General features: G+C 41.5%; 1 protein-coding gene across 1 annotated transcript in view; it reads right to left on the reverse strand.

Annotated features, from left to right (window-relative positions):
- The window catches only part of YKT6 (YKT6 v-SNARE homolog), a 405,865-nt gene that overhangs the window by 179,541 nt on the left and 202,660 nt on the right, over positions 1-23,664 (reverse strand). The window contains exon 5 of the mRNA XM_044084243.1: positions 13,067-13,171. Coding sequence (XP_043940178.1) covers positions 13,067-13,171 — 105 coding nt within the window. The remainder of the gene's footprint in view (positions 1-13,066; positions 13,172-23,664) is intronic.

Raw genomic sequence — 23,664 nt, forward strand, 5'->3', positions numbered from 1 at the left:
TGGGGTAGCCATACTTTACAAGTCTACCCTGTCAGGATAGACACCCAACAACCACCCCAGTTCAATAATGCTGAAATTCTAATCTCAAAACTACAAATTAACAAAAACAAAAATGTAAACATCGTCTGTGTCTACATTCTCCCAGGGAGGAACACAGAAACCTTAGAAGACTACTTATATTGTTTATCCAATAACCACCCCCAAGAAACAATTGCTCTTGGGGATTTCAACACTGATTGGAACACTTGCACTTGTGAAACCCACACAACCCACATAAACCTCCATGGATTTTACTCAAATCATAACCTCCCCCACCAGGACAGGAAAACCCAATAACAAGGAAAGTACCCTAGACTGGATACTTGTCAATACCCATCTTCAATCTTATAAATCAGGCACTTTGCCTGATGACCTAAGTGACCACTGTTTCACCTATGTAATCAAGTTCAAAGTAGACTGCTCCTACCAACCCACCTATAGAACATTAAGAAACAACAAGAATTTTATTCTCACGAGGTTTCAAAATGAACTTAAGGCATGCAACTGGTCAGTACTAAAAAGTCTCCTCTTAGATGAAGCAGTAGCAAACTTTAACACCAAATTCCTTGCTATTCTTAACTCCCATGCTCCCAGCCGCTCTATTAGAACCAAAGTTAATATTGTACCATGGCTTTCTAAAGATACTAAAACCAAAATTTAATTCAGAAACAAAGCATGGGCCACCTACCGAAAAACAAAAGCCACACTTGATCAACTAAGATTCAGCAGCTAAGGAATGACACCCAAAAATCCATAACCTTAGACAAAAAGAACTACTACTACCATCTACTGCAAAAACACAAAAGAAACATCAAAAAGTCTGGGCAGGAATAAACAAACTACTCCACCCAGGCCAAACCGCCACTCCACCCCCCCTCAGCTTCCCAACAAAAATCCCCAGTGGACATTGCTAATAATTTCAACAGCTTCTTTACAGAGACTATCCAGTCTCTAGCCAGTCAACTCTCTCCCAATGGCTCTAATTCTAATGTAGCCACACCCAGTACCCAAACATACTTTACCTTCCAACCTGTTCCTACTCAACTTATTCATGCCCTACTTAAAAAACTAAGACCCACCATCCTGGCTGCCGACCACTTCCCAGCAGACTATCTTCAAAAGGCTGCTGACACCATAGCCTACCCCATCTCTATCTTGATCAACAGAGCTATATCTGAAGCTACTGTACCCACTATATGGAAAATCTCCCAATGTCACACCTCTCCACAGAAAAGGTAGTTCCATTGAACTGTCAAACTTTAGACCCATAGCTATTCTGTTACCTTTAGCTAAAATTATGGAGAAGTGTGTACACATACATACACTACCTCATACAACAAGCTGTTGTCCAGCTTTCAGCATGGCTTTAAGCCACACCACAGTACTTCTGCCCTCCTCTCTTTCTCTAACATCATTAACCACAACCACAATAATAACAAACTATCCTCAGCACTCTTTCTAGATCTATCCAAGGCTTTTGACATGGTTGAAAACAAAATGCTTATAAATACCTTGAAGGCCTTTTCCTTAAACAACCATGCACAACAATGGCTTCAATCCTACCTGCAGGGCAGGAAACAGGCAGTCCTATGGCAGGACTAGTCCTTTCTCTAACATCATTAACCACAACCACAATAATAACAAACTATCCTCAGCACTCTTTCTAGATCTATCCAAGGCTTTTGACATGGTTGAAAACAAAATGCTTATAAATACCTTGAAGGCCTTTTCCTTAAACAACCATGCACAACAATGGCTTCAATCCTACCTGCAGGGCAGGAAACAGGCAGTCCTATGGCAGGACAAGCTATCATCTCGCCTACCCATCACATTAGGAGTCCCCCAGGGCTCGATACTAGGACCCCTTCTTTTCTCCATCTTTATCAATGACCTTCATTTAGTCATCCAAGATGCTACCTGCATTCAACAAGCAGATGACTCCACCTTGATTTGTTCTGACACCTCACCAGCTACTTTATTCACATTAACCCAAATTACCTTCAATACAGTGGAAAAATGGCTCTCTAATCAACATCTAATCCTAAACCCCAACAAAACTAAATTGCTCTTCTCCCCCACATGCAGGAACCCCCCTGCCAGCTTTCAACATAACTGCTAACAATGGCACTATCATCTCCCCAGAAGCCCAAACTAAACTACTGGGTGCCATAGTTGATAACACCCTGAAGTTTGATGTGCATGTCAATCAAACTTTCAAAACCATTAATAAAAAACTTGTCTCTCTTTACAGAATCAAACCTTTCCTTACCCCCACTTGCTAGAACTGCAATTGCTGTTCCCATCTGCTATCAACTCTTCTCTATGCCTCACCTCTATTCTCCAACTTAAACAAAACAGATCTTAATAAACTATCATCCTGCTATAACCACATTGCCAGATTTGCTACTGGCACAGCCTACCGGACACACCACTGTCACAACCTAAATCGCCTAGGATGGCTTGAACTGCCAAACCTACTGCAGTTCAACCAGCTAATAGTGACATATAAAGTCCTTTACCAACCTGAAAATACACCTGCACTAAAAATATTATCAGCCCTTACACTAGCACCCGGCCACTGAAATCATCCAGTAGACTCAGAGTTCAAACATACAAATCCAACTACTCAGCTGGGGACTCTCTGCCAACTCTGTTGGAAAAACATGGACCAGACTCCCAGCTGTCTTGACTCTAGAAACCTCGCTAACTCAATTTAAAAACAAACTCAAATACTTCAAAACTCATTGGTTATGTCCTTGCACTAACCCCGACTAGTGACCTCTCTATTTCTTAGGTGCCTTACCTTCAACTACTTCTAACTTTTTTCTACCACTCCATTTCTGGAAGGGTCAATTGTATAACTGCTGCTCAGTGTGTCTTAAACCTGAATATAATGTTATGTATGTTTAACTTTGAAAATAATGTTATGTTTTGCAAAGCGTTTTATAGTAAGTACTACATGTGCTAAATGCTGGTATTGCTTATGAATGTAATCTGCTTGAAACTAGCATTTACTAAATGTTCAGTGTGCATTATTATCTTGGAGCTTTTCTCCCCGAGCCTCCGCTAAAAATGAACATGTATCCAGTCGGACTATCCCAGTCAACAAATGTAAAATAAATAAAATATTTCTTACTAACAGACTTCGTATTTTATTTTAAGATAATGTTATATTTATGTACTGTAACTTTAAACAGCAAAGAAATGTAGTACTGGTTGCTTAGCACTTGTAAACACTTTCATTTGACCTGGATTATTGGTTGTTTTAATTTATGTGACTTAGCAGATTTTATAAAGGAAGTGTTTTACCCATTTCATTTTATCTAAAGAAGTCTGTACACAGAGGCAGACGAAAAGAACCTCATTACATTTGCATTTTTCTGCTCAAAGCAGTCCTCCGGTTTTGCTTTTATATGTCATACAATGACAACAGTTTTCCTGTTAAGAGGATTATTAGGAGTAGTTGGTCTATTTCTGCTGTTAAGAGGATTATTAGGAGTAGTTGGTCTATTTTTAAGGTAAATGAGGACATCCACTGAAGTGTAGGGGAAGTTCCACAGTTTGTTTATAAGACTGATAAAAATATAAAAAAGAATACTAGAGAGTAACAAGCCAGAGGTGATGATTTTATCTCCAAACGGAACTTCTAAATGTGGGAGATGTAATTACTGTTCTGTTTTTAAAAAGGAAACCATCTCTCTGAAAACCTACTGTTGTACCAAAATCAAGTTTGCAAATGGCAATTCTGAAACTAAAGATTTGATTTACACTGCAATTTGTAATAAATGTCAGGCATTTTTGTTAGTAAAACAGAGGAAACCAAGGAAAAGAATATATAAGCAAATGTGTGATATTAAAAAAGAAAATGGTAACAATGCACTATATAAACGCTTCTTGGTTTGTGAGGGTTTTACCAAATCTGAATAAGGTATTTTGGAGAAAATGTGTCTTGCTGTCAGTGGGAAACCAGGATAGAATACAGAGTTACTTTGGCAAATTAGGCTTGATGTCATCACACCCATGGGCTTGAATGATCAAATTTAGACTTACCCTTTTTTAAAAATGAAAGCTATCAAATTAGGATGACTTTTATATTTTTTATATCTTTATTTACATACTTCCATAATTCAAAGTTTTAAGATTACTGAAGTTTAGAATTTAGAGGCTGTTTTGGGGGTCTTTAAACATAAAAAATATTCATGATTTATTTTATTTTTAAATTTTTTATTATTTTATTTTTATATTTGTTAACTGGTTTAGTCCGAGTGGGCTCAGAGAGTCCTTTTCAGTGGAGACCCAAGGAGAAAAGCTCCAGGAAAGTAATTAAAAAAATAAGAAAAACCTAACAATTCAAGTTGTAAGATATGTAACAGTACAAAAACACAGACAAACATACAATACAAATATGTACAAGGTAAAAGCACAGTATTTATTTATTTATTGACATTTGTTGACCAGGAAAGGCCACTGTGTCAGAAACCTATTTTCAGTGGAGGCCTGGGGAGAAAAGCTCCACAAAAAATATTTTTTATACGCAGTACATTTTTAAAGATAAAATAGACACTAAGCATACACTTCATACAAAGACAATGAACATAGGCTTTGTAAAAAAAAAATATTTAACTATACAATACTTTAAGAAAGTCAAATAAAAATTGTAGTTGGTTTCAAGGTGAAAGAGTTCTTTAAATACTTAGGAGATTATAGACATTGCCCAGGAGTATATAGTAGTACAGTGGGAGATTAGAATATGTTAGTGGATACAGACAGAGTTATTAGAAAGGTTGAGAGGAAGTTACTTAATAGATGAAAAGAAAAAAGTGGTTAAGTAGAATTTTGTTTATGGTAGCATTAGACTGTTGTGGAAAGGAACAGATAAGATTACTGAGGTAGTGGCATTTTATGGTGGCTTAGACTACCGTGCATAGGAACAGATATGATTATTGAGGTAGTGGCATTTTAGTGCAGATTTGAAAGTTTTTAATGAGTCTAGCTGAGTGACACAGGAAGGCAGGGCATTCCATAACCTGGCAATGGTACAGGAGTATAGGCACTGTACAGCTCGTTTGTTGGGTTTGGTTATAGTTAAGAGATGTTCGTTAGTGGACCAAAGATTCCAGTTTGGGATGTAGGATAGAATGCAGAGCTGGGCAGTTGTTGGGTTTATATATCAGTTTGTGGGCAATAGTTAGTTGGGTGTAACAAAGGTCATGTGGGAATTCAAACCAATTCAATTCTGAAATGGCCTGGTAATGGGTGTGTGTGTGTGTGTGTGTGTGTGTGTGTGTGTGTGTGTGTGTGTGCATGGCTTGGCATATGGCACTTTATCTGAGGAAGTCTATGTAAGGAGACGAAAACGCAGTGGTTAAATTTCAACGCGTTTATGTTTTAAACTGCATGTGGACCTTGGTTAAATAAAGTGGATTTTAATGCATTTGGTTCGGATGGTAGCTGGATTCCTTACTTTGCTTATTACTGAGAGATGCGTGAAGGTTGGTGAAGCTGGGACTTCCATAGAGGAGGGAAGGGATAAATAGAGTATTTGCAAGTTTTAGTTTGGTTGACTTATCCAAATATAGTTTATGTTTGTAGAGTTTGCCAAGCTTGAAGTGAGTTTTTTTTAAATGTATTGAAAATATGTTGCTCGAAGGTGAGTTTATCATCGATAGTTATGCGTATTAAATTTGCTGTCTTCACTAGTTCTACGCCTGTGTTGTTTTGTGAAATTATTTTGAAATCTGAAGTTGGTGGTTTAGTTGAGAAAAGTAAGAGCTTAGATTTTGGGTTCAGCAGTAGTTGTGCGGCATTTAGCCAGGATTTTATAGCTATAAAGGCATTTTGTGTAATCTTAAGGAGCTCAGAGAAATTGCTAGAAGAGGAGATGATAGTTGAATCATCGGCATATTGGATAAGAGTACTTTATAGGGATGGTTTGTGAAGATTATTAATGAAAATGTTAAAAAGATGAAGCCCCAGAACAGATCCTTGGGGAACTCCTGCGTTGTTGATCACCTATTCAGATTGTTTACTGTGCCATCTGACAGACTGTTTTCTGATGTTTAGCTAGCTGGAAAACCATGTTAGAGGATTTAGGGAGCATCCTAATTTTTCTAGTTGTTGCAACAGCTTAGGTTGTGATACTGTGTCAAAAGACTTGGGTAGGTCTAATAAGATGACTGAAGTTAGTAGACCAGCATCAAGGGCTTTGTTCACAGTATCAGTGAATGAGAGTAGGGCTGTAGTAGTGCTGTGTGTTGGATGAAACATGTTGGGTGGGTGCAAGGTTGTCATTATCAGACAGATGCTTTTGGAACCAAGCATGTATATACATATACTTTTCTAAGATTTTTGATAATGGTAAGAGAACAGAGATAGGCCGATAGTTAGAGAGTTCATTGGTATTACCTCCTTTATGTAATGGAGTAATAATGGGCTTTTTCCAGATTTGGGAGACATATGATTCTGAGATAGATCGGTTAATAAGAATACTGACAGGACAGGCTATTACATCAACTGCGAGTTTAGACATTCAGGTGGAAGATTATCGGCTGACAGGAAGCTTGGTCTTAGTTTGGTTAGAAGTTTAAATACCTGGGAAGTGGATACTTGCTGTATGCAGAATGTAGGAATTAGTGGGCTGTTTAATTAGAGTTTTCCTGGTGGGGGGAAGAAAGAGAGCTGGGGTTATCATGGGTGAGACTTGGAGTGCTCCTAAGATGATTAAAGTTTAGGTTAATTTTTGGAAACGAGTCTTTGACATGTTTTAGAATGGCATTGATAAAGTGGGAGTTAAACATACCGGCAATTTGTTGTGGGCCTTTGTCAGGAGAAGGTGTTGGGTTCTGCATGATTTCAATATTAAGCAGGAAGGAATCATATTTCCAGAACTTTTTTTAGGTTATTTTTTTTTTTGCTTGATAATTGCGCAGAGAAATACTTTTTCTTATTTATGACTAATTTATTTGGCTTTATTACGAAATTGCTTACAGTTAAGTTCACTTTGTGGCTTTCTAGCTTTCTGCCATTCTTTCCAGGCTCAGTCTCTGGAAAGAAGAACTTGTTTAGTATGTTTTGTTAATTTTCACTCTTTTGTTGTGAATGGGGGCTTGGCTACTAACAGTATTGAGAAAGACCTTGCTGAAATAATTTACAGCATCTTCCAGATGTAATGTTTTTACTGTGGTCCAATTATGGACTTTTAGAGTATTTATGAATGTATTTTGGTTGATGTGGGCAAGGATTCTGGATGTTTTATAAGAGTGTGTTTTGGATAGGTGAATATGAGTTCTATGGATTTAGGTTGGTAAATGATCACTTAATGTGTTAGGGAGGGTTCCAGTACTGGAGTAATTATGCGGGAGAGATACTAGGATCCAGTCTAAGGTTGACTCAGTTTGGTTAGTTAATGTACATGTAAGGCCTGGGATCAGCAGTGTAAACCTGTGCAACTCTACATTATTAGCAGAGGATTTGGAGATTAAGGTTTGGCAATTAATATTTGTGTCACCAAGAATGACAGTTTCATTGGAAATATTGTGGTTTTCCCAGTATAGGAAGTCTTCCAAAACAGGCATATTTTGGCCTGGGGAATATATAGTGCAGCGATACGTAGTTTATTACTATTAATGTGTAGGGATGCAAGTAATAGTTCAATGTTGCCACAGGTAGGGACTGGTTTGAAAAGACCTGTGACAGTCAAGGACTCGTGATAGAGTAATGCTACACCCCTGCCTTTTTTGTGTAGTCTGTCATTTCAAAGGATATTGTATCCTGATGGGATAATTTCAGTATCTGATATGTGGTTTCAACCAGGTTTCTGTCACTGCTATGACATCATTATTATAATGAGACAGCTAGGCTTGAAATTCAGTAATGTTATTACAGATACTGCATGCATTTATTATTATACATACTTTTGATTGAGAGAAGGTTGGCTGGATAATGGTGAGTTGTTAGGGCCAGGATTGGGATGATTATCTCCACAATGAGATGGAAGGAGATGATGTGCAACTGTTTGAAGGTGAAAGCTTTTTGAAGGGGGTCTAAGTAGGGTAAATGGAGTTAGCTTAAGTTTGGTAAAGGTAGGGGAGAGTTTCTCTTTAGTTAGACAGATCACAACATTAGTTAGACATACTACATGTGAATAAGGAGGATGAGATGTTAGAGTAACTGTGTGTGTTTGTGCTGATGTGGTTTGGGTTACAGATTTTGGAGAAGATATGTTGTTGGAGAGGTGACAAGGGTTAATATGAATAGAGGGACAGTAAGGGTAACTAAGAGGAATATCAGCTGTATGGTATGAGTCATTATATACTGAAGAGATAATGAGATAAGAGGTAGGTGCTACAGAGGTGTTGTCAAGGACTTGGTAAGTGATGGAAGGTTCTAATATGCAGAGGAAAAAGGAGGAGGGGAACAGGAGAAGGGTGATTTTACTGGTATTAGAAAGGGTAGTGATTGATTTACAGTCTGGGAACGGGCTACAAGAAGTATAAATGTATTGGAAGAGGGGGTGGGTGAGAATGGGGGTAGGGTAGAGGAGCAGAGTGAGGGCAAATGGAGCAGGCTGGACCGTGTACCAGGATAAGTAAGTTCCAGAGACAACCTGTAAGCTGGTAGGATACTGTCTGTAAGTGTGGCCAATGGGTGAATGTGTGTGTGTGTGTGTGTGTGTGTGTGTGTGTGTGTGTGTGTGTGTGGTTACTGGCAAAAGCTTACAGAAGTTTATTAGGCTTAGCTATGATAAAGGGGAAGTCAGAAAAGAGAGAAAGGTAGTCATACAGGGATAGATAAAGTTAACTGCTGGTGAGAAGTGAAGGAGTGACAGCGTGAATTAGACTGGAAAGAGACATTAGCGTTCTGGTGATGTGTGGTGGTAGCTACTAGTGAACACAATACAGAGTTTTAGTATACTAGTAGCAGATCAGCAAATAAAAGCATACAGCTACTGTTCAGATGAGGTTTCAGGTATAGTCTTAGGTAGGAGCACGCAAGGTCAGATAGCTCAGGCGTCGAGGTTCGGCTTCAGTGATACTTGCAGTGTCCTGCAGGGTTCTTCTCCTAAGAAAAAAACATAAAGGTGAAGTGTGAGGGGGGAACTGAGTTGATAAAGTATATGCTTAGTAGATGGTAAGGAGAGGATGTGATAAGGGGTGAGTACAAAGTATAGGAGAGGTTAGGAAGGTGGGAGGACAGGTAACAATAGACTGGTAGACTAAGGTATGAATTTATATTTTCATACATGATACTTTATGAGCATGTTTTTCAAGTAATGTATTTTAATGTTTTCTAAGAAGAGGTGTTTTTCTGTGGGGTTGAACTTTTTAAATAACAGTTTTATTTAATTAAGTAATTGAGGATGTATGTATGTAAGTTTGTGGAAAATGTGTTCTAATGAAATCCCAAGCTGCTGGAATGAAAGCGCTTAACCTTTTTTGGATCTGGAATGAACTAATACAGGTTCATAGGTGTTTACTAGGCTAATAACCACAAGGGGCTTTTTAAGCCTAGCCAGCATCTCAAATCTCTGACAAGTTGTGATACCCTTGTTAAGTGTAAGCAAGGGTTTGAGAGATGAACCATTTACAGGTTACCAGAGTCCATTAGAGACGCAAGTGCCAAACCAGGGATGAATTTCCAGTTTCACATCCAATTGTCCAAGTTGCACTTGAATTGGGTTAGGGAGGAGCTCTTGCTTCACATGGATGGGAAGCCTGTTCCATAGATGCAGTACGAATAAAAACACTTTATTTTAGGACTTAGTTCCAGCTTCGCTCACTTTTTTTGATATTTTAGATGTTCACTCGAGAATGGCTATATTGTATGACTTCTGGTTGGTTTTCCCTGCAACTATGTGAACCCAGTGATTTGATTATATGCTGAATGTTGTTCATATACTATTTATACTGTCATAATTTTCATACTTCTGTAAATATATCAACAGCCAAGCAAGATTACGTTCTAGCAATCAAGCAACAAAGAAAGAAATAAGGACCCACACCAAAGCTCACAGATGAATAAACAAAATGCTGACAGCTTGTGTGCAGTTTGGATGGTTACTAAGATGTTGTATAGCTGTAAATAAAATATTACAAAATTAATACTGACACTGTTTATTGTGAATTATAAAATCAAACTGACCATGGTGAAGAATAGTTTTTCTGAACAGTTTGCCATTTACACTGCTTTAGTAAGACATATCATTCTAGAGATATGAACATTTGTTTGAATTGTGAAGAATTAAGATGCAACCACTGGAAGTTACAGTATCAATTTTCAAGAGCTCCAATCGAATGAATGAGACTGTGCTGCACTGCCATAACGTTGCCATGGGAGCAGCTATTTGACAGTTTAAAAGCTGACAACTTTGATAACAACTGCTTAATAAATACACAAAAGTATAACAAAAATTCTACTGGTTCAAAAAGGTAGGAAATTGCTGTGCAAGAGATTATTTTTTTACACTTTTAATGTGTTTTTATTAAGGGACTGTGGACACAAACGTCACTGTCAACATGTAACCTGTTAAACTGCTGTTGCCATAGCAACATCAAGTGACTTTAAATGCTTTACACAAAGTTAAAAGCTAACAACTGTGATCACTTACTAACAGTACAACAAACATTTAAGAAAGCATCTCTAACTTAACAACATACAAATTAAGGTACAATGTTACAAGAAATAACTACCTTCCTGCATCTATAACTGAGAAAAATTCTCTGTGTGTTGGCCCAAAAAGGGGAAATGCCCTTGGATATAACTAGCTACTGCGGTGGTGAGGAAAAAAAAAGAGGATAGGGCATATAAAATAACCCCTCTTCCCACAGGAAGGAAGCAGAGATGGATATGCCCCCTGGGTGCCCTTAAGATCCACAACCAGCCCTAGCAACACTACAGGAAGTCCAGGGGGTGATAGGAGGATACTGGTAGACTGGGTGTGGAAGTGAGACACTGAGGGCTGGTATAAACGAGGTCTGAGAGGTAAAAAAGAAAAAAAAATTGTGTGTGCGCGTGTGTGTGTGTGGGGGGGGGTATTGCATTTCCAGTCCCACCTGTCAGCATAGAATGCATGGGAAATTATGTGCAGCTTTTTCATACCTTGGGCAGCCATTGGTCGCAATTAACATATACAGTCCAACTATAATTTAATAAAATATAAAAAAAACAGTAAATATGTAATTTTAAATTTCAATTTTAGCACATCTTACTGTACAAAATAACTAAATCACACTTAAACCTTGGCATACACACTGCATCCCTGGTTATGCTCATGTCACTATTTTGCAACACAGTATTCCTCCTGCATACTTTCAAGTCTGTGGTACAACCCCATGTCCCTTACAGAATACTGTTATGTTACAAGAAACCACACCATAACCACTTCTACATAGTTTCAAGTAACATATGTTTCTGAGAATGTGCTCATGAACAAATTTAAAGAGTTATCCTGTGAAGTTACAATCTAATATGTTAAGAGTATAATAAATTTATTTTCTGAAAATAAGTACAAAAGCAGAAAAATACAGTAGTTGCTATGCATGTTTGGCATCCACACTATGTGACTATACTGTTCCGTGACTAGCATACATGCAAGGAGAACTAACTTCTAACGTGATTACTTGCACAGGTACAAGGAAGACCGGAGACAGAAACAACTCCCTAAGTCTTGAAAGTTGTCATATAATTTACTTTGAAACAAAACAAAAATCAGTTTATCAGCAGACTGCATGACATCAAACAAACACCAAAGTATTGACTTTAAACCGATGGATCCAGGTGGTTTGACAAAAACTGTATAAAAAACTGTAAAACTAAATGTTGGTAACTGGGTATTTTGTAGGAACACAGTTCCAAAGTAAATGCAGAATCATCATCTGTGTCTGTATCAAAAAGCAAACCTTGTACAGTAAAAAGCTGAAATCTGAAGAAGAAATAAGGGATCTAGGGACCCAAGTAGATAGTCAGCTTTCCTTTGATAACCATGTTGCCAAAGTGGTTAGAAAATCCTATGTGACCCATCTGATCACAAAAGGGTTCGCATCAAGATCTAAGGCTGTAATGGTGCCCCTCTACTCTTCCCTCATCAGACCCATTATTGAGTACAATGTACCAATTGGAATGTACCTGGTTAGACATCTCCAGCAGGTGGAGAGACCACAGAGGTACCTAACCAAGAGAATTACTGGCCTCAAACAGTTGCCCTATGCATCACGATTGAAAAAGCTAAGACTCTTCTCTGTTGCATACCGCTTTCTCAGAGGCGATCTCTGTCTAATGTACAGAGCCATGTCCAACCCTGAATTGTTGAACATGCTCCATCTTAGCAAAACCAAATCTGCTCGAGCTACATGCTCTAGGGATATAAACCTCAACACAACAATGAATAGAACATGCTGGAAGGACAGATTCCCTTTTCAGAGACTTCCCTTACTATGGAACAGGGTCCTGATCTACATAAGACAGAGCCCCTCACTATCACTCTTCAAGAGGAACCTTGATGAGTGGATGGGTAACAGAAAGTTCACACTGGGGATCACACCAACAGCACTACTAGATAGGGGCCAAGGGTACTAGCTGCTAGTACAAGGGTCTAGGGAACTACTAAAGGGGCGGTGAATACCGCACAACGTGGCTGGGCTAATATATGCCTTTGGGCAGATAGCCCAGTACCAACCTATGAACCTATGTAACGTGTAGTATGTATCTATTATACAGATATGCTGTTTTGTTAGTAACTGCGCTCAAGCTGGTTAAAGTACAGTACAAAACTGTCAAGTATATTTTGCTAAAATCATCAGGTTGGTAAAATGTAATATTTTTATTTATTAACTCCATTAACTGGGTAGGTGGGATTGTCTCTGGACCCTTTTTAGCCACATCCCTGGCCAGGCAGGCAAAGATAAATATATGGCTACATGAAGATGAAAAACAGCAACACAGAAGCATTACTATAATAAAAACAGGTAACATAAGCATGCCAAACCAGTCACTATGCGACAAATGATTATTAAACTGTCTATGGACTTACCTGATATTTTGCAAGATAGGCATCAAGTGCTGTGTAATTGATTGTTGCGGGGGACCCTGATGGCCAGTCTATACTGTCCACCTGTCTACCAAATTCATCTAATACCTGAAAGTGGGGAAATAAAATGAAGGGACATATCAGATTAATGGAGAAATATGCAACTTGCAGGAAACATTTTTTTTCTTTAGCATTTAACTCAGAAGTATTGTTTTTAAAGTAAAATCATTCTAGCACTGAACAGCACAAGTATTCTCAGCTACAAAAATATCACTTCTGGCACACAACTTCCAGTTTTCTATTCTAATACGCAAAAGAAACCCAAGAACCATTATATCAAACCCACCCCCCTCAAAAGTAAACACCATGAACAAATGACTGTGGATCTTGGACTCTGGATGGAGAGAGGATGGGTAGAACAAAACAATATGCCATGGATCCCTGTCAACACCCTGGAAACAAAATAGCTTTTCTAAAATATTTTAGTAGGCTAATAAATACAACCATGAAAAAGTACAGTTTTGTACCTACCATAAATGTAGATGTCCGATAGATATGCAACTGCAGTCATAACATATGGGTTGTCCTGCCTCAGGCAGCCCTCGGTCAGCCGGATTCCAAAGTCTGGGTCCGGCGTCGGCTGGTGTCGCCTCCTCTCCGACGTCAGAGCGGCTGGAGCATAAAGGCATCGGCCGACGCCATCTTCTTCAGTGTTTCTTGCCCCAGATGCCAGGTGCCCTCCTAGGAAGGCTAAATTTGGTGAATGGATAAACAATTCCAGACATGCACAACAGTAATAAACAGATACACCATAGGAGATACCCCCAGCTAATAGGAAGGGGTAGTGGACCCATAAAGAAGGTTGCAGAGTGGTAGGAGGGTGGGAAAATCCGACTGCAGTTGCATATCTATCGGACATCTACATTTATGGTAGGTACAAAACTGTACTATGTCCTTCAAGAATGCAACTGCACTCATAACATATGGGTTGAATACCATAGCCAAGCTGGGGGTGGATGGAACTAAGAAAGGGATGGTGTAGCTAAAATGCCCTGCAGGACTGCCGAAGCAAAGCCTGCTCGGGATCTGGAGTATAAGGGCAGGTTGTAGTGCTTGGTAAATGTATGCACGGAGCTCCATGTAGCAGCCTCTAGAATGTCCTTTGTAGCCACTCCTCTTAGGAAAGCTGTGGATGTGGCTATAGCTCTGGTGGAATGTGGCCTAATATTGGCTGGCACACCTTTTCCATGGAAAAAATAGCAGAATCTGATGCAGTGTCCAATCCATTTTGAAATTGTTTGGAGATTGCTTTTCCTTGTACTCCAGCAGCATAGGCTACAAACAGTTGGTCAGACTTTCTTGTGGCCTTAGTTCTGTCCAAGTAGTAACGTAGTTGCCTGTGTATGTCCAAAGTATGCAGCAGTTTCCCCCCCTGTTTTGCGGATTGGGGAAGAAAGTAGGCAGGTGAATAGTTTGATTTAGAGATACCCTGGAAATTACTTTTGGCATGAATGTAGGATTGGTTCTTAGAGAAACTCTGTCCTGATGAAAAATGAGGAAGGGAGGTACTGCCATGAGTGCCTGTATCTCCGAGACTCTTCTTGCAGATGTGACTGCCAATAGAAAAACCGTTTTCCATGATAGAAATTGCAATTTTGAAGTTGCTGCTGGCTCAAAAGGAGGAAGAGTTAATTTTTCCAAAACGAAATTGAGGTCCCATGCAGGTACTGGTTGTTTTCTGGAAGGTTTGATATTCTTTATCCCTGTTAGGAACTGTCTTAGCAAAGGATGTGAAAACACTGGTGGATCACAATTGTATTTTGCTGAGATTGCTGAGGTGTGAATCTTTATAGAAGAATATGAGAGTCCAGTATGAAACATTTCTGCCAAGTATTCCAATATCTGAGGTATACTCAGTAATGTTGTATCCTGACCCCTGTTGGCATTCCAGATGCTGAATCTCTTCCACTTGGCTGAATAGGTTTTTCTGGTGGAAGGTCTGCATGCTTCCAGTAAGATCTCTTGAACTTTTTTGGAAAGAGAAATAGCGGAAGGAGTCATGGTAACCTCCAGGCTGTCAGATGCAATGTTTTCAGGTTTTGATGGACAGTCCTGTAATTGTGTTGTGTTAGAAGAAGGGGCCACAGGGGCAGAGGCCACGGTTTGGTCCGAGTTATGCTCAACAGCAATGGGTACCAGTGTTGCCTTGGCCAGTCTGGAGCTATCAGAATGCCTGTTGGTTGTTGTGCTTTGATCTTTAGTATCACCTTGGTCAGCAGAGGTAGAGGAGGGAATGCATAAATTTTTAGGGAATTCCAGCTGAAGGAGAGAGCATCCGTTTTCCAAGCTAGAGGATGGTGGGTCCTTGTGCAGAACTTTTCCAGGTGATGATTCATGTGAGAAGCAAAGAGATCTACGTCCGGTCTTCCCCATGTCTTTGTTATTTGTGAGAAAATGTGAGGATGCAGCATCCATTCGTGTGGATCCAAGAAATTTCTGCTCAGCTTGTCCGCCAGTACATTGTCCTTGCCTGGCACAAACTGGGATTGCAAATGTATCTTCAGACTCAGGGATTTTTCCCAGAGAATCATTGTTAGTCTGCAGAGGGGATAAGAATGAGTGCCTCCCTGCTTGTTTATATACCACATGACAGTGGTGTTGTCTGTCCTTATTAGCAAATGTCCTTGTTGTAGTGATTTTTTGAAAGTCTCGATTGCATGTATCACTGCCAACATCTCTTTTGGTTTATGTGCAGATGTCTTTCCCTTGGTGTCCATAGACCTTGAATGCATCTGCCCTCCATGTGCGCCCCCCCATCCATGATCTGAGGCGTCTGTTGTAATCATTTGACCTGCTTGAGGTCTGTTGAAGGACATGCCTTTGTTTAACTGACTTGCTTGAGCCCACCACAAAAATTCTTTTTGCAGACATGGAATGAGTGGGATTATGTCCTCTAGGCTTTGGCTGTGTTGGGACCATAAGCCTTTTAAGTACCATTGCAGCTTTCTCATATGAAGTCTTGCCAAAGGTATCAGAAGAATGCAAGATGCCATGAACCCCAGGGCCTGCAGGATTTTCCTTGCAGTCAGCTGGGAGAGCTTTGCTAGGCCTTTGAAGTACTCTGGTAACTGCTGTTGTTTTTCCTCTGTGAGGTAGGCCATTTGAGTTTCTGTGTCCAGTTTGGCTCCTAGGAAAATAATCTGTTGGGATGGCAGTAGTCTTGATTTCTGAATGATGACTGTGTATCCCAAGGCCTGCAGTAGTTGAATGACATAGCCCAAGTTTGCTATTAAGGTTTGTTTGTTGTCTGCTTGTATGAGGCAGTCATCCAGGTAGGGGTATATTTGAATCCCCTGGAGTCTGCAGTGTGCCACTACTGATGCCAGGCATTTCGTGAACACTCTGGGCGCAGTAGATAAGCCAAACGGCAATGCTGAGAATTGATAATGCTCTGTCCCTGCAAGAAATCTGAGGTATCTTCTGCAACTTTGTCTGATTGGGATATGCAGGTATGCCTCCTTGAGGTCCAGAGTGACCAGCCAAGACCCCTTGCCCAGCATGGGAAGGAGTTGCTGCAACGTCAGCATTTTGAACTTTGGCACAATGAGAAAAGTATTTAGAGTAGACAAGTCCAGTATAGGCCTCCATTTTTTTCTTTTCTTGGAACAAGGAACAGTCTTGAATAAAATCCCTGGCCTTGTTCCTGAGGAGGAACCCTTTCTATTGCTTTTATACTTAACAGCTTTGAAACTTGAGTGAGTGGCTCTGCCCTTTGATGATGTGGCAGGTTTGGCATGCCTTGTCTTATTGGTAAAGTATGGAAGTGGAATCTGTAACCCTTGTCTATTAAATCCAGAATCCAGTTGTCCTTGGTTAGGATATGCCAGTTTTTTGAGAATAAGGATAATTTTCCGCCCAAAGGTGCTTCTCTTTGAGCCCTTGTAGGCGGTATGAAAGTCAAGTCATTGTGATTGTCCTTGTGGTGCAGCTGGGCTGCCGGCGCCACTTCTTTGATTTGGAGGTTGCCATTGGCGGCCCCTGTAGGATCCTTGGTATTGCCCTCTACCTCGGGCATGCCTGCTTTTTCCCCTTTGAAACTTGTCAGAGTCTGGGAAGGACCAATTCTTTGAAGGCCAGTTTCTGCTGAACCTGGGTGGCTGAACCTGGAGGAAATCCTTGACTGTCTGTACTGACTTAGCTTTTTCCTCAATGGATTTCAACACATCTTGTGCATTAGCACCAAAAAGCTTCTGTTTTCTAGAGGTGCATCAAGTAACTTTACTTTAACATGGTCTGGCAATGGCTGATCTTTTAACCAAGCATGTCTACGTATCACAGCCCCAGTCATAGCTGCCCTACATGAAGCCTCCAATGCATCATAACCACACTGAAGAAAATGATTGTTAACCTGCTGAGTGTTATGTATATGATCCTGCAATGCTTTTCTATCAATAGGCTCAGGAGAGGCTAGCTTCTTCTGTAAATCATCCAGTAAAAAATCCTGGTACTGAAACATATGAAAAAGGCAGTTAAGTGACCTCATGGCTAGGGTGGTAGAGGTATAAACTTTTTTACCCCATCTCTCCAGGGACCTAGCTTCCCTATCCGCTGGCAGTGGATTCTTGGCAGTGGAAGTAGCCACTCCCTTGGGGCCCGGTGAAATAGTTTCTAGATCTACAGAGTGGGCCTTAAAGAGATGTTTGTGAGTGTCAGGGACCCTATAATATCTGTCTGGCTTGACAGGAGCAGGGGGGAGAGAATCAGGGTTAGCACTGGAGTCAGAGAAAACATCATCCAAAACATCCATAACTAGAGGAATAGCTAAAGGTCTGTGCTGGGGAAGCTTGAGGAAGGTATGTAGCCTTTTCCTGGAATCAGAGAATTCCTGACCCTGCCATTGAAAATGTTCCCTCCTAGAGTGCAGGACTTCACCAAACGAGAAATCCTCTGGAGGGGAGGCAGGGGGAATTGATTCCTCAGCATCAGAGTCCTCATAGGCCTGGAAGGATTCTTCTTGGGTATCTGAATGCTCAGAATCCCCAGAGGCTTCATCTGAAGAGAGGTTGTCAGCCTGCTCAGTTCTGGGCCTTTTCTCTGCAGGTGGCTGAGAACCTCTGTCTGGGTGAGGCTGAGACCCCCTGATAAGAGAAATAAGATCTGCAGCAAGAGACATGATCTGTTTATCAGAAGAAGGGGCCTGAGCAGCAGGTTTAGGATGGGCCTTGGCCTGGCGGCCTTAGCACGTGCAAAGGCCTTGATGGACATGGATACAGGAGGCCTTGCAGCCCCATGTGCAGGAGTAACCTTGTCTACGGGAATGGTGTTGGGTAGATCCAGAACTTCGGTTTCCGGAGGAAAATCAACAACCGGCACCGGAGAGGTCTCAGAGACCGAAGGACGTGTTAACGCTGTGTCGTCGGCCTGGAGCAGTTGAATTACCGCTTCCGAAGGGACCGAAGCACTAGCGGAGGGTTTAGGAGTTGCATCGGTGGTGGATGCGGGGCTGAGGATGTCAGTCCCGGTCCTTTCGTTTTTTGGTAGATTGAGTTGTCGGTTGATCCGACGGCATAATATACGCGAAAGATTCACCGAAAAAGTCTTCGGCAAATTCTGCCCGGCGCCTGAGAGTGCGCTTATTAAAGCAAGCACAGGCAGCACAGGCCGAGACGTCGTGGTCTGGGCCCAGGCAAGGAAGGCAGTAAGATTGGAAGTCCTTATGAGGTATTTGTTTACCACAAGACAAACAATTATTAACTTTCTCAATTTGTTCTGACATCGGCTGAGGCAAGAAAAAATGTTCCCAACGGGGTACTTAGCTTTTAGATGACTTCGGTACTGAAAACACAGGAGCTGACCGACCGGCACTTGCGAAAGTACAGTTTTGTACCTACCATAAATGTAGATGTCCGAACTGGATAGCATCTGCAGTCATAACAAATGGGTTGTCCTGTCGTCAGGCAGCCCTTTGGTCGGCCGGATTCCAAAGTCTGGGTCCGGCTTCGGCTGATGTCGCACTTCACCCGACGTCATCTCTGCTGGTCTTCGGGTATAAAGGCATCAGCCGACGCCATTTTCCTCAGTGTTTCTTGCCCCAGATGCCAGTTGCCCTCTTGGAAAGCTAAATTTTGGATAAATGCCAATGTTTCCAAAAAAAGTAGAAGGCAAACACAAAAAGTAAGCATGTATGTACATATATACAAACAAATACACCATAAGAGACTCCCCCCCAGCTAGCTATTAGGAGGGTAAATACCCTAGGAGTACCACAGAGGGAAGGAGGGTGGGTAATCCTGACTGCAGATGCTATCCAGTTCGACATCTACATTTATGGTAGGTACAAAACTGTACTATGTCCTTCATGGATGCATCTGCAGTCATAACAAATGGGTAGAATACCATAGCCAAACTAGGGGTGGAGGAAGAAAAATTATGGTGTAGTTAGGATCCCTTGCAGTACAGCAGTGGCAAATCCTGCTCGGGATCTAGAGTATAGAGGTAAATTATAATGCTTGGCAAATGTATGCACGGAGGTCCAAGTAGCCACCTCAATAATGTCCTTGGTTGCCACTCCTCATAAGAAAGCTGTGGTAGTGGCTGTAGCCCTTGTAGAATGAGGTCTTATGTTCTGTGGAATTGGTTTTCCATGGTAGGAGTAACAGAGTCTTATGCAATTTCCTATCCATTTGGAGATTGTCTGTTTGGAAATTGCTTTTCCTTCCCTTCCTGTTGCATAGGCTACTAAAAGCTGGTCAGTTTTTCTGTTACCTTTGGTTCTGTCCAGGTAGGAGCGTAACTGCCTATGTACATCCAAGGTATGCAGCAGTCTTTCCCCCCTGTTCTGTGGATTGGGAAAGAAGGTAGGTAGGTGGATTGCCTGGTTTAAAGACACTCTGGATACCACCTTAGGCATAAATGTAGGATTAGTTCTCATGGACACCCTATCTTGATGGAAGATTAGGAAGGGTTGCACTGCCATTAAGGCCTGTAGTTCCGAAACCCTCCTTGCTGAAGTAATTGCCAGTAGGAAAGCAGTTTTCCATGATAGGTGTTGCAGATCTGCTGTTGCTGCTGGTTTAAACGGAGGGAGTGTCAACTTTTCTAGCACAAAGTTCAAGTCCCATGCTGGTAATGGTGGTTTCCTAGGAGGTTTTACATTTTGATCCCTCTGAGGAACTGCCTGAGTAGAGGATGCGAAAAGACAGGTGGATCGAAGTTGTATTCTGCTGAAATAGCTGATGCATGTATCTTGATGGAGGAATAGGACAGGCCTATATGTAGAAGCTCTGCCAAGTACTCCAGGATGTTAGCAATATCTATGTTCGACACATCTTTTCCTCTTTCAGTACTCCAAATGACAAACCTTTTCCATTTTCCTGCATAGTTCCTTCTTGTTGAAGGTCTGCGGGCTTCAAGGATAATGTCTTTAACCCTTTGGGATAGGTCTGGGTTAGTTGCTGCTATGTGATGTTCCAGGCAGTCAGTTGCAAGGTTTTAGGTTTGGATGCATGATGTTGTAGTTGTTCTGAGTTAACATGAAAGGCATCAGGGTATTGACCACATTCTCCCCGAGACATGCTCCTCAGCAATGGGTACCAGTGTTGTCTTGGCCAATTCGAGCTATCAGGATTATCCTTGGACGTTCCTCTTTGATTTTCAGTAGTACCTTGTGCATCAAGGGAAGAGGTGGAAATGCATATGCTGTCAGGCCTTTCCAACTGAAGGATAGAGAGTCCACCTTCCATGCAAGTGGGTGGTATGTCCTTGTGCAGAATTTTTGGAGCTGGTGATTGAGAGGGGATGCGAATAGGTCTATTTGTGGCATTTCCCATTTCTCTGTGATGGCCTTGAAGATGCCCGGGTGTAGCATCCATTCGTGAGCATCCGAGGTGGTTCTGCTTAACATGTCTGCTAGGGTGTTCTCTTTTCCCGGCACAAATATTGCCTGTAACTGGATGTTGTAGCTCAGAGCCAGATTCCAGAGGTCCAGAGTCATTCTGCATAGGGGGTATGAATGAGTGCCTCCCTGTTTGTTGATGTACCACATGACTGTGGTGTTGTCTGTCCTTATCATTAAATGGCCTTCTTTGAGGAATGGTCTGAATTTCTGGATTGCTAGTTTTACTGCCAGCATTTCTTTTTGGTTTATGTGCAGTTGCAGCTGGTCTTGAGTCCACAATCCTTGTATGCATTTGTCCAACATGTGTGCCCCCCAGCCTAGGTCTGAGGCGTCCGTTGTGATGGTTTGGCTTGCTTGAAAGTTGTGGAAGGGTAAGCCTGGGTTTGACTGGCATGCTTGAGCCCACCATAGGAACTCCTGTTTTAGGCATGGTATTAGTGGGATTTCTGTTTCTAAGCTATGCCTGTGTTGAGACCATAAATTCTTTAGGTACCACTGTAGCTTTCTCATATGCAGTCTGGCATGTGGGACCAGGATGATGCATGATGCCATGTAGCCCAAGGCCTGCAGAACTTTTCTTGCTGTTAGTTTGTTCTGCTTTGTTAATGCCAAGAAGTAAAGAGGGAGTTCTTTTTGTTTTTCTGCAGTTAGGAATGCCATTTGTTTTACTGTGTCCAATTCCGCACCCAAGAATGTCCTTGTTTGGGATGGTATCACCCTTGACTTTTGTAAATTGACTGTGTATCCCAGGGCTTGTAGTAAGCAAATGACCCTTTGTAAATCTGTTGTCAGCTTGCTTTTGTTGTCCGCTTGTAACAGGCAGTCGTCCAGGTATGGATAAATTTGGATTCCCTGTAGTCTGCAGTGAGCGATTACTGATGCCAGGCATTTTGTAAATACTCTGGGCGCAGTAGATAAGCCAAAGGGCAATGCTGAGAATTGATAATGCTCTGATCCTGCAAGAAATCTGAGGTATCTTCTGCAATTTGGTCGTATGGGGACGTGCAGGTATGCCTCCTTGAGATCTAGAGTTACCAGCCAACACTCCTTGCCCAGCATGGGAAGAAGTTGCTGTAGGGTCAGCATTTTGAATTTTGGGACAATGATGTATGTGTTTAAGACGGACAGGTCGAGAATAGGTCTCCAACTTTTCTCTTTTCTTGGTACTAGGAAGAGTCTGGAGTAGAATCCTTTGCCCTGTTCTGTTGTTGGTACTCTTTCCACAGCTCTCATCTTTGCTAATTCCGCTATTTGCTGTAGAGCTTATGTTTTTTGATTTGGAGGTAAGTTTGGCATTCCTCTTTTTACTGGTAAGGTGTGGAAGTGGAACCTGTAGCCTTGGTCTTTGGTTTGCAAAATCCACTTGCCCTTTGTGATATAGTGCCAATTTTTCGAAAATAAGGCTAACTTTCCGCCTAAAGGTGCTGCTATTTGCTCCCTGGTAGGCGGTGTCAGAGCCAAGTCACTGTGATTGTCCTGTTGCAGTGGCAGTGGTTGTGTCTGTGCCTCGGTTATTGCCTTGCCACTGTCGTCCTCTGTAGGCACCTCCTCTGGATTGATTTCTGCCTCTAGAGCGTCTATTCCTGCCTCTTTGGGATTTTGAGGAGTCTGGAAAGGACCAATTTTTGGCAGGCCAGCTCCTGCTAAACCTTGGGGGCTGAACCTGTAAGAAATCTTTAACTGTTTGTACAGATTTTGCCTTCTCTTCCATTTTCTTCATTACTTGCTGAGCAGGTGTACCAAATAGACTGGCCTTATCCATAGGAGCATCTAACAGCTTTGCTTTAACATGATCCGGTAAGACCTGTTCTTTCAACCATGCATGCCTTCTTATCACTGTGCCAGTCATGGCTGATCTAAATGAAGCCTCCAGTGCATCATAGCCACATTTTAAAGAATGGTTACTAACCTGTTGGATGTTATTCACCATTTCTAATACATATTTCTTATCTAAAGAGTCAATAGAGGACAGCTTTTTAGTTAACTGATCAAGCATAAACTCTTGGTATTGGATCATATGAAACTGACAGTTTAAAGCTCTAGCTGAGAGAGTAGCAGAGGTGTAAACTTTTTTCCCCCATCTCTCTAAGGACCTGGATTCCCTTTCAGAAGGAATAGGGTTTTTTGCTGAGGTCGAGGCTACTGCCTTAGGTCCCTGGGATATAGTTTCAGGATCTGCAAGAGGGGCCTTGTATAGGTGGTGATGAGTGTCTGGCACCCTGTAAAATCTATCTGGTTTGGCAGGGGCTGGAGGTAAAGAATCAGGAGCAGTGCAAACATCATTAAATGCATCATCCACAACAGGCAGTACAGGAGGTATAGCTAAGGGCCTATGTTGTGGTAAGTGCAGAAAAGTCCTAAGCCTTTTTCTGGAATCTGAGAAGTCTTGTCCCTGCCATTGGAATTGTTCTCTCATGGCATGTAAGGTTTCCCCAAAGGAAAATTCCTCTGGTGGAGAGGCAGCTGGAATGGATTCTTCAGCATCGGAATCTTCATAAGTAGAAAAAGGAGCCTCTGGCTGGTCTGTAATGTCTGAGTCATCCGCAGAATCATCAGAGGACACTGGCTCGGGGGGCTCTGCTCTAGGTCTCTTTTCTGGGGGCTGAGAGGCCCTGTCTGGGTGAGATTGGGATCCCCTAATTAAGGATATTAAATCCTCTGCCAGAGTAAGCATATGTGAACTTGAAGAGGGCCTGTGTGAGGA

Source organism: Protopterus annectens, chromosome 9.part0 (genome assembly GCF_019279795.1).
Source record: "Protopterus annectens isolate FY-2018-M chromosome 9.part0, PAN1.0, whole genome shotgun sequence".
Lineage (NCBI taxonomy): Eukaryota > Metazoa > Chordata > Ceratodontiformes > Protopteridae > Protopterus > Protopterus annectens.